This window comes from Mchenga conophoros, linkage group LG11 (assembly GCF_057382185.1).
Source record: "Mchenga conophoros isolate Kocher_MC1m ecotype Shallow Benthic linkage group LG11, M_conophoros_male_GT1.1, whole genome shotgun sequence".
Lineage (NCBI taxonomy): Eukaryota > Metazoa > Chordata > Actinopteri > Cichliformes > Cichlidae > Mchenga > Mchenga conophoros.
Genome location: NC_140536.1, coordinates 14,006,829 through 14,021,143, shown reverse-complemented (window position 1 = coordinate 14,021,143; position 14,315 = coordinate 14,006,829). Strand labels below are relative to the sequence as shown.

Sequence of the window (14,315 nt, the reverse complement as noted above, 5' to 3'; positions counted from 1 at the left end):
CAAGTAACTAGGAATAGAGTTTATAATCAGGTACAGCGAAGTGATGCCCAGAGGGCAGCAACGAGTATGTGCTTTGTATGATGTGGTCAGGTAGGTTCAATAAGATCATCGATTTCCTTTTGCCTCAGTGGTCACACGAAGAACTCCAATCCCTCTGCCTGAGTTCAGTAATTATTGACCAGGTCTTGAAAATGCTGGTCAGGAAAATGTTGCTCTGTTTCCATGATAAGATCAATGGATGGATAAAGCTTTTTAAAAAAAGCACCAAAAAAAGGAATAGGGGTTGGAATTGTTTTTTTTAATGTGACAGTCAACTTAAAGGGAACTGATTACTCTTATTTCCAGGGTAGCTTTGCATGATTCACAGTTCAAAATAATCTTGCAGTATCTCATCTTGTGCCTTTGTGTAGTCCTTACTGCACTTACACTTCCTTTCATCTGATTGGACACACCTCCTAAACAGAAGGTCAGGCCAGCAGGTGGGTGGGGCTTTGTGCCTACAGGCAGAGCTGCATGCCTGAGATGACCAAATTAGGACCGTCTGCTCTCAATGACATCACACAGAGCCAGGGGTAGAAATAAAAAACTGAAACATATTGTTTAGAGCAGAATGAAGCCTGATCATCAACTTTAGCTCAGGGTAATATGAGCAGTCACCACTGCAACATGTATCAAAAGAATGGGCACAAATTTATCCTTGAGGGTTACATGTGACCGTTGCTTAGCTTTGTTGATATTATTTCTATTTCTGCTTGGAAGGTTTTAATCATAAGAATATACACCAGACATACATATCGATATGTATATTTATAAGCATTGCATCAGCCTGAACTTGTTAGGTCACTATTTGTTATGTAGATGTGGAAGTTCTCATGTTTTGCACAGTGTGTAATATGTGCTGGCTGATTGATATTAACATTTATTTATTCAGTGTGCATGACAAGAAATAAGAAAAGTCTTCTTTAACACTGTGGATTATAAAGTAAGTTCTTTTAAGACCCAACAATCAGAAACATAACTGATTTATCAACTTTTATTTTTTCCTGAATAAAATTCAAAACCACTGAACTTTTTCCCTTGTTGGTAATTTCTCTAATCAAATCATTTGTTTTTTCTTTGGCAACACTCATCATCAAATACAGAATGTCACCCAGCATATATGACAGATTCTCAGCCTTGTCATTTGGCACACCTGCAGTGCTGCCCTGAAAACTCAACAAGCAAAATAATCTTTGCTACAAGCCCGATTTCACTTGTGGGATTTCTAAAAATAAACTCATGCTAATTGCAGTCATTGTAGAAGAAAGGCAGAGCATGGCGCGTTGTGTAATTTCACTTTAGGAAAACAAATGTCTACTTTTTGTGAGTGCGGTGAGAAAGAGGAGGGTTGGGAGGGCAAGTCATGTAACTGGCATTTCATTTAACGCTCAGCTTTCACTGATATTTCTGTTGCAGTTCTGTTTACATGAAAAAATGTCGTTTTCCCACCACGTGCGCCAACACGAGGCGAACCCACTGATAATTGGTTCCACCTGCTTAATGTTTGAACTGCGGATGAAAAGCATGTGGCAAAAACAACTCAAAGTACTGCGGAATTAGTTTGTACTTTCAAGCAGAGCTCCGTTCTCACATATTAATAGTCTGCACAAAAACATTCTGTACAAAAACCAATCATCTTTGTACAGTGAAACTGAAATTGCAATTTCCATCAAAAACAAAAGACAGCTCGACTGCGATAACAGACGAAGGAGACGGAGAAGATGTTGAGATGCAAGAGTTTTTATTTAAATCAAAACCAAGTGTTCAAAGTTAATTCTGTGTCTGGGGTGGTTCTAGACATAAAAAACAACAACAAATAAATTCAGAGGAAAAAAAAAAAAAAATGAAAATGAAGGCTGCTCCTGTGGGCATCATTAAGGTGGGTTTGCATCTCTCTTGCTCCTTCTGTCTCTCCTCTAGTTGTGGCCTTGGAGAGCCTCTGCCATGAACAGCTTCCCGAGGTTCTGCGAGGTGAATTCCTTCACATTCTGGCAGTAGTTGTTAATTTGCCCTGTTGGAGTGTAACCACATGCATCCACACGCCCCCATACAAAAGACACAAACACGCGCCCACAGAAACGTACAGACAAACACGCACGCACACACATGTACACAGACGGTGCACGCAACCAGGCGGGGGTGGGAGAGAAAACAGCAGCACAGCAAAACAGTGAATTAGTGTGGAGTCGGAGTAAACGGAAGGATCAGAATGTTGTCGGGAGGCGGAGGAGAGCTGAACAGCGTGAGACGGCGGCGGGGAAAAGGGGCGGTCGAGATGGAGATTGAGTCAATAAACTTTAAATTAATGTAATTTCGAGATAATGGCGGAGATAATTACAAAACAGAACCTGAGCTCCTGTGAGGGGAGCAGAGGCGGCTGATGGAGTTTGGAGGGAGGGGTGAGGGGGGTGGAGAGGGAGCTCTACAGTGGTCATGGAGAGTCATGACTATACTCGGAGGATGTGTGAGTGTGTGTTTGCGTGCATACCTGCAATGAGCAGCGTGTCCATGCGTGGTGGCGGCTGGGGGGGCTTGAATAGTTTGCTGATGTCCTCTTCAGGCAGCGGGGGCTCCCCTCTGCTCTGGCGCTGGGCGTTCTCTTGCTGCCGCCTCTGGAGGTACTGTGGAGGGAGCGATGCAGAGACAGAGAGGCGTGGCATTAGTGACGGCAGACACGGGAGAGGAGAGGATGAAAATAAAAGATAGATTGCGAATGGAAAAAGTGGGTTGGGAATTGAGGGAAGAAATCAAAAAAGTGGACAGAAAGGGAGAACGGGATGGGCCGGAGATGACGAGGACAGGATGAGAACATAAAGAGAGGGGAAACAGAGAAAGAGGAGGAGTGGGAGTAGCAAAAGTTAAAGAAAAAACAAGTGAAGTGAGAACAAGGAAAATGCAAAGTAACACAGAGACAGAAATAAAAGAGGAGAGCACAAAGTAAGGGAGACGATGCAAACAGTAAGAGGTGAGTGAGATGTAGAGAAACATAGTGATGAGAGATGAGATGTAAGAGACAGAGAGTAACAGAAGAGTTATAAGTGCTGACAGGGATGGAGTGATTTGTCGGGGGCTGACAGTCGGTAAATCAGTGAGGTGCTGGGTCTCTGGAGATCCTAAAAGCCTTCTTAATTTGGCAAGATGGAGGAGAGAGAGACAGACACACAGGTGGAAGAAGTGGTTGTGTCAAGGAAAGGAATAAAAAGTGAGTGGGAGCAGTGACTTCAACCACATCCCACAACGCACCTGTATGGTTGATTGAAGCTGAAAAAATTGCTAAGATAAACAATATGAATATGAAAATGAAAAATATAACTATTTGTTTAAATAAAACTTCTCTGCCACTGCACCGCAGCATGACTGTGTAATCAAAATGCTAATGCATAATTGTATGAAATTCTAGAAACAACTCTTTTTTTCTTATGCTCCAACTTACTCAGTATTCCATATAGATATACAATGCCTTAAAAAGTAATTTTTCCTACCAAGAAAAAAAAAAGTGTGGCACAAGAACAAGCAACCCTTGCTAAGTCAGCAAAATAGAAGCACCTTTGACTGCCACGCCCCCAACCACCCAGTTTTTCTGTACAAACTGCTCAATCTCTGTCAAGTTCTATGTGATGTGTGTGGGAACAGCCGTCCTACTACAAAGCCTGAACTGAAATGGGGTCTAGACTACTGTGTATCTTTGACTTCATGTTTGAGCTTGATGTCTTGGTAGAAAATAATCCTATCCCAGCAGTTCTTTTACAGCCTACAGACAGATTTCTCTGAATTTTATTTTTCCTATAGTCATTTTACCCTCAACCTTCACAAGCTTTCCAAAGCACCACTACAGCAAAACTGCTGGAACCACTGTGCTCCCAGCTGGGGAACATGCCTTTCTGGCATTGTGCTGCTTTCCTGAGTAAAGCTTCATTATGACAGCCCAATATTTTCATTTTTGGTATAATAAGTAGAGGTCCGCACAGACCAGGATCAAATTCTACTTATTATAAACCACATTATGCTCTCAGTAGATATGATGGCTTCTTTTCCTGCCACGAGTGCCGAGTTTGTCAGAAAATATGTCTGACAATGAATATCATGAGGCGAGCTCATTTCCAGAGCACAATGTTTGTGTGTGCAAAATAGATGCTCTTAAACACAATTAAGGAATTGGTTTTTATTTACCCACGGAGATCGAATATAATAATTTAATATTTGGAGTCTGGCAGCGTACAGAATATTTTACTGTTGCTCCATGTGGTGAAATGGGACTCTTAATTATGTCCACAAATTAATCTTTGAAGCATGTAAATGAATTTTGGATTGACCTTCAATGAATTTACAGTTGTTCTCCGGAGAATATTGTGGCTTGTTAGCTGAGAATCGTCTTTCTGCTTGTGTCAGTGCTCTCGTTCTCTTCAGCTTAGGCCTAATTATCTTCTCGTCCCGTCAGCTAAGGTCCATCTTTGAGGGTTTTTTTTTTTTAAATATATATAAAAATAAATAAATTATTCTGGCATGCTTTTACATGCTCTGCATTTCCAGTGGGCTCCATCAACCTCCACGTCTCATTACTGTTGCTTCACCATGCGCTTTATCTGGTCTCATCTGACTTTCGCCAACCTAACCGAGAGGTCAAAGGTCATTTTTACCAAAGACGCCCCCCTAAGCCCCAATGGGCTTCATTTTCATTTTGAGCATATTTTGCTTCCAAATGCAGTCTCTCTTAAATTTAGCTGAATGTGTTTGCTTTCTGTTAAATTTTTACAAAATCATTACATGGCTATAACATAACGTTAAACCTTTTAATCGGAGCCCTTTCGTTTCTATCGTTAACCATAAATGACAATTCCTCAGTTCATATGATTACCACACTGCGCCATACCTAACCTCCTTTAAAAGTGCGCCTCGCTTTCAACAGATGTAGGGAAAAAAGAGAAAATGAATGAATTGAAAGAAGTGAGATGTACATTTCCTGTTACAAAGACTAACTTGGCTGCAGACTGTTCCTGGGAACCTGATATTTACTGAATTCAGAGGGCTATAAATGAAAAATGGAGCCCTCTCAGCAGAACGCCTTTTTACAACTTTCTATGATGATTAATAAGGTTCCATTTGTCCGGGAAGCAGCAGGGTCAATAGCACGAGATTACATGGAGCAAATACTGCAGATGTCTGAAAGGTTTTAACAGCGGCGCGCTTTCTCCTTCTCTGTGCGTTATTTGTTCATTGTCGAGACTCATGTGAAACGTGAAAAAAGGTGACACCATTAAAGGCCCCATCTGTGTGATATTGTGTATGACGAGAGTCTGGGTATAGGGGTGTACAGGGCTTCGGGGAGCTGGAGATGATGGGGAGGTCAGTGTGGGGAGGATGATGGATCATAATGGCTGCAGTGTGGGTGAATAGCCCGGGGATACGTGGGGATAAATCTAGGAGTGCGTTTTCGTTGTGTGCGTACTGAGGACGAGCTGTGGTCACCGATGCACGATTGTTGTGAGGTCTGCCTAATGACTGTGAACTTGGCTCTGGCTTTTTCTTCTGTCGGCCAAGATGCTGATGAGTCAGCCCCAATCGCCATTAATACCTCAGACATTTTCTCATTTCCACTTGCTGAAAATAATGACAAAATAGCGCGACCGGTTTTACCGTGGGTGTACGTTTGCGCGCACATTAGTGAGTCACCTGTGCCTCCGCTCTTCCACTTTCCCAAGCAGCGCGCCCGTGAGAGTCGCTGACTGTTAGCAATAGCATGTTTTGCCGGATGTTTATGATGCATCTGGACGAGGTTGTAGCTGCAGATGGTATGAGGCTCACTCTGTGTGTGTCTGTGTGCAAGTGCGTTTCGTTCTGGTTTGCTTCGTGCCTCCAGTTTGTGCTTGGAGGTGGTGTGTGCATCTGTGAGCCTTTACACACACAGTACATTTGTCACAGTGCGCTTGTGTTTTGCAAAACGCTTTTAAATGAAGTCTGAGTTCGTGATGTGTCTCGCTGTTACAGACAACAAATATAAACAGAGGATTTTCACTTCAGATGAAAGGCTCAGTTTACTAATGCCAGCTTTCGCTTTATATGTATCAGCTTTCCATAACCTCTGAACCTGCTTTTCTTAAGTACCTAAAGAGAAATATTGCTGTGACTGTATTACAGTGAGTAAGGACATTACCTCTTCCTTGACAGGAGGAGGATGAGGATGACGGTGCCTGAAATTGAAAATCTGCTGATCTACAGCAGTAACTGAAATGAGGTGACTGATGATAACACTATGACAGATATTGCAAAATTAACATTAGTCATTCTCTAATTGGTGCAAACTCAAGACAAGAGAAATCACTTTCAAACTGATCTCGGTGCCTCTGCTTGAATCTACTTGTGACACGAGTTTCATCTTTTATTCTTCATCTTTTTGTCCCCCTGCTTTCTGTGTCTGAACCTCTACAATGACAGCTGCATCACGTGCACGAGAATCTGCTGTGTTTTTTCACACAGGGATGAAAGTCAGCGTGAACATGACTCAAAATCACACTCAGCAACACAACTGAACTTTACCAGATCCAACCGGAAGATCCTGCGCTTTCAATCAAAATTATTTTGAGCCGACTTAGCATGAATATGGTAGCGTTTCTTGCTTGATCCCTCCTCAGAACCTAGGACACGTATTTAACATTTTTACATTGTAGTTCCTGCTTTGACTCCTCAGTATGTACACGTATAAGCCTACAGGACCATATTCCTACATGTGCGTGTGTGGGGGTGTGTTTGATACCTGGTGCTTTTGCTGCTTGCCTGCTGTGATTATAGCTGCAATTGGTTGTGCCCATGATGACAGAAATCTACCTGCTGTTTTCCTGCTGAGACTGTGGCTGTAGGTGCATCTGTTTCTCTGTGTGTGTGTGTGTGTGTGTGTGTGTGTGTGTGTGTGTGTGTGTGTGTGTGTGTGTGTGTGTGTGTGTGTGTGTGTATCACGGTGCATTCATGCATTCAAGAGTTACCTGGTGCTTCTGCTGCTGCTGCTTGCTCAGGTTGCGGCTGTAGGTGTTATATTTGACAATGTCTTGGCTCATGTCATCCACTCTGTCCATCAGGAGCTGAAGGCTCTTCTCCAAGTGGTTGCTGGAACAAAATTGACAGTGTGTCACTCAAACAGGTTTTTGTACTGTCAACAGCACTTGTGAACCTCAGTGAAATGTTTTTACCTTTTTACAAAAAAATCTCTTTAAATTAACAGCTCACACTAATCCATATTTAATTTCAACTTTTAGTTGTAACCTCTTAGTTATGTGCGATAAGTATGAAGGCTCAAAACAAAACAAAGGGAAAGACCTCAGAAAGCATCAGTATACTGGCACTGGCGTGTTTAACTGGCTTGGTTGGTGTGGAGAATCACAGGACTGACAAACTGCAAGTACGAGGAGACGGCTCTTCAGTAAGTTTACACATATCTCACACATAATAGGCTCCTCATTATTGCTGCTCCTTCTAAATGTAATGTGATATGCAACATCGCCTTTATTGTTATGAGCTGTACAGATATGCTAGAGAATTTAGCTCCTGCTCCTTACTAGCTTTGTGTTTGACACCTGCTCATTGCAAGAAGAACACTTCAAATAAGACAGTGCCACTGACAAAACTATCAAGTTGGGCTAAGTTATGACTGACTGGGTGAAAGACTTGTTGCTTCATTTGGCCTTAGGAGGAATTTGCTGTTCCAGTGTCTTGCTCCGGTACACTTTGACAGGTGGAGCCAAGGAAATGTTCCCCTGTGGATGACCTGAGCAGCCTCCTGAGCTGAGATCCAATGCAATTCAATTCTATTCAATTTATACAGTGCCAAATCAAAACAGCAGTTACCTCGAGGCGCTTCATATTGTAAAGTAAAGACCTATGAGCAGGCATTTAGCAGCAGTGGGAAGGAAAAACTCCCTTTTAACAGGAAGAAACCTTTGACAGAACCAGGTTAAGGGAGAGGCAGGCATCAGGTGAGGAGAGGAAGACAGGACAAAAGACACACTGTGGAAGAGAGGCAGAGCTTCACTAATGATTAAATGCAGTGATTTATAAACACAGAGTGAAAAAAGGTAGGCGAAGAAGTAACACTCATTGTATCACTGGAAGCTCCCAGCAGCCTAGGCCTATTGCAGCATAACTACACTATTCCCATCTAGAATTGACCACTATGAATCTAAAACTTTCCAAGCTTTGAGAAGTCAAGGTCTTTGTATCCATCCAGACTTAATCTTTGACCTTTCACCGCCTACTAAATTTGTTGCTCTTGAGACCCATGACCTGAAAGTCACCTGTGATCCCAGGTTTGGTCAGTACTTGGTACAGGTCCTGTGGACCTTACTTCATGCCCCTCTCCTACACATTTCTGTGATGTCGTCACATCCTTCATGTTTTTCCAATGCTGCCATGCTGACAAGACTCAAAACAGAGCGCCACCAGCATTCCACTTCCCTCTCGTCCCATGAGCTCCATTTTTAACAGGATGTCTTGCTACCGCTTAAGTTCAACCTTCACAAGACTGCAGAGCTCTACTTCAAGTTGTATCCCTCTTGTACTTCCCTCTGTGGAGTTGTATTGTTTCATTTACGAATGTTTGGGTGCTACATAATGCAGTATGTACTGTGGGAAAACAGATTCGTAGTGTTTATTTAAATGACAGCTATACCCGTAAGAACTGCCAAAACCGTGTATGTTTTGGCAGTGTGCATACTTGTGCTGATGTAACTGTTGTGCGTTTGTATAAATATGTTAGTGTGTGGGAAGACTGGAGCGTGCTTTGAATGGTTTTAGTTACATTCCTCTCTGCTCTGAGTTTTATTAACAATTTCTAAAGGAATCAATATTTGTCTCTCAGCCCGTCACAATCTGTTTATTTTGTTGAAAGCCAAGAAAAAGAGATTACCGTCTCAACTTAAATTTGAGCCTAAACCCACTTAAACTCACTATATCTGCACTGACACCACAGAAACAATCTCCACTGTAACCATAATTGACCTGAGCCACATACATTTCCCATAACAATTTGTGCATATTTATTTCATATTCAACTCTTCAGCTTTCTGTAGTTCAAATGAAACCCACTCAGTCATGTCGGAGTATTCTGATCCCTTTACTTGTGCAGTTTATAAAATACCCGGTGTTTTCTTTTAGACTTGTTTGGAGCCCTGCCCAGTTATTTCAGATTTTGACTTTTCAGGTCAGAGAATCTTTTTCTTCAACTTCTCAGAGTTTTTTTAAATGCAGTTTGACCAACTCCAACAAGGCTGTCTTGTGCCTTTTACTCAGTTGGTCTCCATCTACCTACTCTAGCACAGAGGTCTAAATTGAGGGTTGCTGAATGGGCTGTCCTTTTAGCAGGCTTTCCCATTTCGCCAAAGGATTTCTAAACTAGCTGTTGTGACTGCTGGGTTTTGGTCACCACTACGACCAAGGACTGGCTGACTCGGTAACTCAGTTTGAAACCACCAGGTCATATTAGGAGTACTGGTGTATTCACAATTACAGAGGTCACTACGCTCTAAGCAACACTTAAAGATTTAGAAATGGTTTTGTGCCGTTGCCTTGATCCGTGTCTGGGTGGGCATCTGCAGAGAGTTAGACTTAATGGCTTGTCGTGACACGTACTGTGAATTGTGACTCTCTTAATACAGAGATGTTTTTATAGCAGCCCCTTGTCTGCAATACAACTCCGCCATTTTTGGTGAGCACATAAAAACCCCTCGAACCATTCGCAGAAGCTAAGGCCTCTTGATGGCTTTAACAGAGGGATCATCACACATAACATCTCCCCAATCGAGCCTTCGCTCCAATGGATTCCGGTACATGTTCATAATACATTTTTTTTATTTTACTGACTGCCCTTAAAGCAAGTCTGGTTCTGGCCTCGAAGTACATTTCATATCATATGTTGACCTGAATTTGCAGTCCTAGATACCCTTTCGTTGTTCAAAAAGTTAACACATTATTCTAAAGGTTGCCGTGCTTGCGCCAGGCCCTCTTGGTCGTGACCTGCCTGAGGAGACCTGGTTTGAAAAATCCATAATAATCTCCTCACTTCTTAAAAACATATTTATAAACTTGCATTTATGTGATGTTGTTAGGTGATGTCTTTCACAGTCCATTACTGGCTACCACCTTGTTTTATTTAGTCGTTTGTGCTTCCTTTGACTTTAATCTTCCGCTTGTATTTATCATTTATTCTCATCATCTGTTATGCATTTTGCATCCTTATTCTTGCTAATTTAATTCTACCAAAGCTTTAACTTAATTGCATCCATTTCTTCTGGCTCTAATGTTTGGCCGTCTGATTTTACCTTCTGAGTATTATTTGGTTTGTTTGCCAAAGCACTTTGTAAACTCGGTTTGTAAAGAGGGGCTATAATTTGTATGGCTTACATAAAGCAATAAATGTGCATAAAGTGGTTTTGAATTTTTGTCTGGAGTAATTGCATACTGAGGAAAAGTTTCTCCTGTCACGGCGCTGCTTTGCAAGCAACAGATGACATAAAATTACAGTCCAACACTAAAAATACTGTAGTTCTCATATTTGAAAATTTACAGTTTCACTGCTGCATGCAAGCTCCGTTTTGAGGTTTTATATTAAAGCATGAGCAACATACAGAACAATATATCAGGTCTGCGGCTACAGTGCACACCAGAACAGAAACTACAGGACAATAAGTATTTGCATAAAGTTAAGCAGTAATACATTTTGGAAATTTATGCACATTCTAAAGACTCATCGTGATCATCTTGGTTTACCATCGCCTTCCATTAACTGCAAACACCTTAATTATATTTACATGAAAATATGCACACACCGAGAGAAAATTAATGCAACTAACCACAGGCATGCTGATAATTATATGAACAGTGCTGACAATGATTTATAGTGCTATTCTCACATGCCTTAACTATCTGTGACACTATCCGTATTATACTGTTGCATCTGCATGAGGCGTGCGTTAATATAAGCGATTAGATAATCTACTTAAATGCTTGCATACTGCCCTTTATTCAGAATTTTAGTCAGAAAAAGCTGAACAGGTTTCAGAAAGATCAAACTACTTAAAGCCATCATGCAAAACACGTAAAATTTCCACTAACTTCAAAGTCATTTCCATAATCTGGACTGCCTGAACCATTTCCAGTACAGTAATGTTTGCCTGTGAGGACTGTTGCGTGATCAGTTTGTCAACCCTCCATTGTAAACATGCAAACCGATGGCCCAGGACCAACTCTCAGCATAACACTTCCCTACTGCGTCCCTCTGACTGTGTCAGAATTGATTCTCACTGACGAGAGCCCATTTAAAACCATTTCATCCAGCAATATGGTGGCTAATTTGTGTGGTGCGCATGAATAATATATGCGAAAGAATCCATCTAGGATCCTTCAAAACATCTGCCGTTTATGTAAGTGTCAAATGCCTGAGCTGGACTGAGTGTGTGTTTGTGAGCTTTACTGTGTGCCGTGGGGAGTAAGAGTGACTTGCAATTTAGTGGGATTTCTTATCAGTTTGTATGTCTTTTGTCCCTGATTGTGAAATTGCAAGATTTTTGGAGAGCTTATGTAACAAATGAAAAAACGAGAAACTGACGAGTAAAAATTAAAAGGACTATTTTATCAAAGACTAAAAAAAACTTCACTCCCAGTCCACAGACTTCCTTTACTGAGCTTTGAGCTTCCAACTGCATCAGTGTCTCGTGTGTCTGATAACTAGTTTAGTGCACTGGAGCATGTTCAGTTTGATATTCTGTTTTCAAAACCCTGACCATACAAGAAAAACCGCATAACTGCTCCGTGTCTTCTCCAAACACTCGAAAACTGAATGTTACCAGTTACAGAAAGTTGCTACAACTGCACGCTGAATAATGTATCCCACACTCCACAACGTCTGGCCATAAACTCCACAGGGTTAAATTATTCAGAGGCATCAGCAAGCTTTGCAATCAATACTGAATTAGAAATCAAAGTCTATCTAGGGATTTCGCACCATCGCCGATTCTGTCAAGTTCAGTGGAGGCCCGTACAGTGTACAGTAGGAGTGCCTGTGTCCACAGGGTTGTATTTGCCCAGGACAAAAGAGGACAAACCTGCATTGTTGTGTGAGCAAAAGTTGGCTGACATTCACTAAAACTGAAAGTTCAGAGGGGAGTTGTTTAACAAAGCTGCCAAGGAAATGACTTCCACTCTTAGAATGAGCGTTTTATTCTGATGGAGTCTTTTTAACTGATGGACTCGAGCACAATGTGGATTGCTGGCTTGCGCCGCCAGCGGAATAATTTGTTTTAAAGAGGACTTGAAATAAATCTAAAAAGATTTTTCCCCAACGTACGCGTACAGCATTGTCTCAGTTATATAAAAAAAGAGAAAAAGATGAATGTTAGCTTTGGCACAAATTTAAAACCTTATGTGACTGAATACCTTTCTCCATCCCTCACTGCTTCCTGCCCATTATCATTATTTCAGTTCCGTCTCCTTTTAAGAGAAGGATCTATTATTGGCTTTTGTTCAAAAATACCTCTTCTTATAGTCCATCTCGATGGATCAAGTTTGTGTGTCAAGGGTCAAATTTTTCTGCAGATCATTTCATTCACACAGACACTTCTGTCAACACCTGCCTCATGACCCCATTTCCAGTTATTTCTCTTCACCTGCATCAGCAGCTATAGCACACAAAGCCTTAAAAGTTCTCCCCTCCCCCTCACTCACCGAAAACTTATCAGGGTAATTTAATATCAGAGAAAATATGTTTACATATTTTTCACTTTTCCAACAGTAAAAGAGTCCAGGCAGGAGGCCAAATACACTAATCAGACAGATACTGGGGGTAATGAACTAAATGGGAAATTTACACATGAGTGAAGACCTTGTAAAAGGCCCAAAATGTAGTTTAGTTTTAATAACACTGCAAACATGGGTATTTCAAGAGGGCTGTGGGGGTTGAAAGGCTACATAGATGAATTTACATTCATACAATCCATCACCACGATCAACATCATCATCTGTGGTAAGAAGAACCCTGTTTGCTGGAGTGAAACGGCACTCTCTCAGCGTTAGACATAGATGACATTGACAAATGGGACCGCAGATTGGAAAATGAGACAAAAGGAAAAACATTAAATAAAACCCATTTCTTCTTTTTTTCCCCCGTTTCTTTTTTTTTGAAGGGGTGGAAATGAGGAGAAAAGGGTGGGGCTGTCAGCAGAAGATGTAGAGAGATGGAGCGCTACAATCCAATACGAGGGCAGAGCTGTGCAGCAATCTGACTTCGGGGAAACAATTTCATCTTGCCAGACATCCCATCGGCGGTTGTGTCGAAAAACCTACGGGGGAGGGCCATCCTGCTTCTGCTCCGTTTTGGGCGATATCAAAAGCTATGCTTCAACTTCAGAGTAATCACTTGGAAAATGGAACAATATGCAAGAATAGTGAGCCATTCTCCTTCACTCTATTTAGTAATTTGGAAGAAAATTGCTGGGGTTTCTGCCTGCCTCTGTTGGCCATGCTCATGGAACCTACATGTCTGCCTGCATGAGGCCTCATTTAAGTCATGCCATACTTGCGTTTAAGGACACAGTTGAGGAGAATAACAACAACTCCCGAAGTGCCTCGCTGCAGCGTGCAAGTGAGCACAGTGTTTTGCGCGCTGCCAGTGTGTAAATCAGCACTTTGAGTCGTTATTGTGCTAATTTCTCACACCTGCCCCTGGGAAGCTTTTTGATTAGCAGCTTCACAGCTGTTGCTCCACTTGCAGCGATTTATCTCCATAAATGATTGCTGATAAATTCTCCTGAGACTGATGCTGAGTGCCTCTGAGATATAAATGCGAGACTTAAAGAGCCAGGCTGTGAGTTGATATGGTTGGTTATATTTGTTCATATTGTGCTCATTAGTGATGGTAGGCAAAGTTTGATGGCAGGTCCTGCTTTTGAAGACATTTTGGAACAAATAGGCTGTGACATTTAAAATGTGGCATTTACCGGACCGAGTTTTAGAGTGAATCTCTCAATCAAACATCCAATTCCATCCTAAAAGGTACAGGATTGGGAAATCGGATAAGTGGTCAGACGCGCCCTGGAATGCATTTGTGGGCAGTGATCGGAACAATTTACAAAATCCCCCCCCCCCCAAAAAAAAATGTAGCACCTACTATCTGGTACGATCCAGTTATTTTAGAATAAAGTTTAAAGGAATTGGTTTGATTACTTGTTCCTTCTTTTTTTAAATATATATATTCTTCATACCAAATAACATAAAAAAGAAGAAAATAATCCTATTTA

The 14,315-nt window shown here is 41.6% G+C and overlaps 1 protein-coding gene across 1 annotated transcript in view; it reads right to left on the bottom strand.

Moving 5' to 3' along the window:
- Window positions 1-1,763: 1,763 nt before the first annotated feature.
- Window positions 1,764-14,315, bottom strand: part of LOC146563762 (eukaryotic translation initiation factor 3 subunit H) — a 60,341-nt gene continuing 47,789 nt past the window's right edge. The window contains exons 6-8 of the mRNA XM_085291044.1: window positions 7,017-7,137; window positions 2,528-2,660; window positions 1,764-2,050 (exon numbers count right to left, since the gene is read on the bottom strand). Of these exons, the coding sequence (XP_085147170.1) occupies window positions 1,956-2,050; window positions 2,528-2,660; window positions 7,017-7,137 (349 nt within the window). The 3' untranslated portion in view covers window positions 1,764-1,955. The remainder of the gene's footprint in view (window positions 2,051-2,527; window positions 2,661-7,016; window positions 7,138-14,315) is intronic.